This window comes from Echinops telfairi, unplaced genomic scaffold (genome assembly GCF_000313985.2).
Source record: "Echinops telfairi isolate 266 unplaced genomic scaffold, ASM31398v2 ScPeMD7_7467;HRSCAF=8505_1, whole genome shotgun sequence".
Classification (NCBI taxonomy): Eukaryota; Metazoa; Chordata; class Mammalia; order Afrosoricida; family Tenrecidae; genus Echinops; species Echinops telfairi.
In genome coordinates, this window is record NW_022111368.1 from 15,027,661 (window position 1) to 15,029,413 (window position 1,753).

The window sequence follows — 1,753 nt, forward strand, 5'->3', positions numbered from 1 at the left end:
CCTCGGTCCACCCTGTGTGCACTGCTGAGAGTCAAGGCACTGCAGTCGCACGCACACATGACCTGTTCCCCTGCAGTCCTGTGGCTATGGTAGCAAAGATGACGACTATGACTGCGTCCCATGTCCTGCGGAGAAGTTTTCCAAAGGAGGCTACCAGATCTGCCGGCGCCACAAAGACTGTGAGGGCTTCTTCCGGGCCACCGTGCTGACGCCGGGGGACATGGAGAACGACGCTGAGTGCGGGCCTTGTCTCCCCGGGTAAGTGGGAGGTGCTGCTGGGCCTCACCAGGGACCGTGCTGCAGAAATGTCACATTTCCAGGAATCCCAGTGAGCCCAGGCCCCCGGGAACCTGCAGGCCTGCCCCATAGCTTACTCCAGCCATCGATCCGCTCTGTGAGGGGCAGCTCAGCAGAGGGGCTGCCGCACCCTCGGAGTCAGTAGCCTTAGCCCAGTTACCTTTCATAGGTCAGGCAGCTCATCCGGGCGTTCCTGATTCTTAAAAGGACGCTAATAATATCTTCTGACCACCCAAATAGACACATTTGTTGACTAGGTTGCACTGAGATAATACATGTGAATTGCTTTGGAAAGAAACCTGAAATTCTATACAAAAAGTATTCTTTTCGTGTTGTGAAAATTCTGGGAAAATGACTCATAAGGGTTTTGGAGTCGTACGTACAATGCCCGTAATGCCACAATTTTATCAAGCCAAAAAACCTTCCAGAGGAGCAAAGCGAAGATGCAGTTTGCCTCCAAGCCAGAAAACCAAAAGTCTTCCTGCTTCCGGGCAAGACACCTGGGCTGGGTCTGTCTGGGGCCAGGGAAACACAGCCTTAGCACAACCCGCAAACAGTACAGCGCCACGGGTGGGGTCGCTACCCCCCTCTAGCGGCCACACAGCGTAATGCTTTCCGAGCGCCACCTCTGGAAAGGGGAAAGCCGCGGTGGTGGACGCCTGGGAGCTGCAAGGGGGGGGCAGGGTTTTGAAGAGCGTGCTACACATTACAAGTTTGTGCACACGTTCTATCTGTGTGTCACTGCATCGAATTAAGAGGTGAACCAAAATAAGAAGGCATCGGATATGGTTAGGCCAAGAGCACAAAAGGAAAGGATTCCTGGTGGCGTAGTGGGTTATTCCTTGGGCTGCTACCCAGCAGGTCTGCAGTTTGAACCCTCCCACTACTCTACAGGAATGAAAATGTTCCAGCCTTGGAAATTGCTGGGTCTCGGGATCGGAAGAAGGTGGTTCAAAAAAAAGCCATAAGGGCCCATTACTTTAAGAGTAGAGTGAAAAACTCTTTAAAATATTTTAGACGCTACTTTTATTGTGAATTGGATGAAGGTTTGTGGCGCAGCTCATCAGCACTGCGTGCTACAATGCGGACACGTTTTCATTCAGCTCCCTGATTGCAATTCCCACGATGAAACACCATTTATTCCACATCCCCGTGTTTACTGTTTCCTTTCCTCCTTCCTACTTCCACCTAAACTCCTCAGAAACAATCTTCGTTTGAATTTGTTGCTGAGAAGCACCCATTTCCATGGCTCCCACAGCCACCTCTCTGACACCACCCCCACCAGAGCCTCTCCAGTTTTCTGTCTACAGCCCCGTGCATCATAGAATGATTACGTAACCCCATCCCAATACACAGAGTATAATTCAAGCATAACTCTTCATTCAGTAGGGGGACCTTATCACAGAACCTTATTTTTAAGCATAAGTATGTAAAACAGAAACAAATAAAGTCTACT

At 50.4% G+C, this 1,753-nt stretch overlaps 1 protein-coding gene across 1 annotated transcript in view; it reads left to right on the forward strand.

The window, feature by feature from the left end:
* The window catches only part of EDAR (ectodysplasin A receptor), a 41,214-nt gene that overhangs the window by 3,501 nt on the left and 35,960 nt on the right, over positions 1–1,753 (forward strand). Inside the window, exon 2 of the mRNA XM_004704430.1 lies at positions 77–258. Within this exon, the coding sequence (XP_004704487.1) occupies positions 77–258 (182 nt within the window). The remainder of the gene's footprint in view (positions 1–76; positions 259–1,753) is intronic.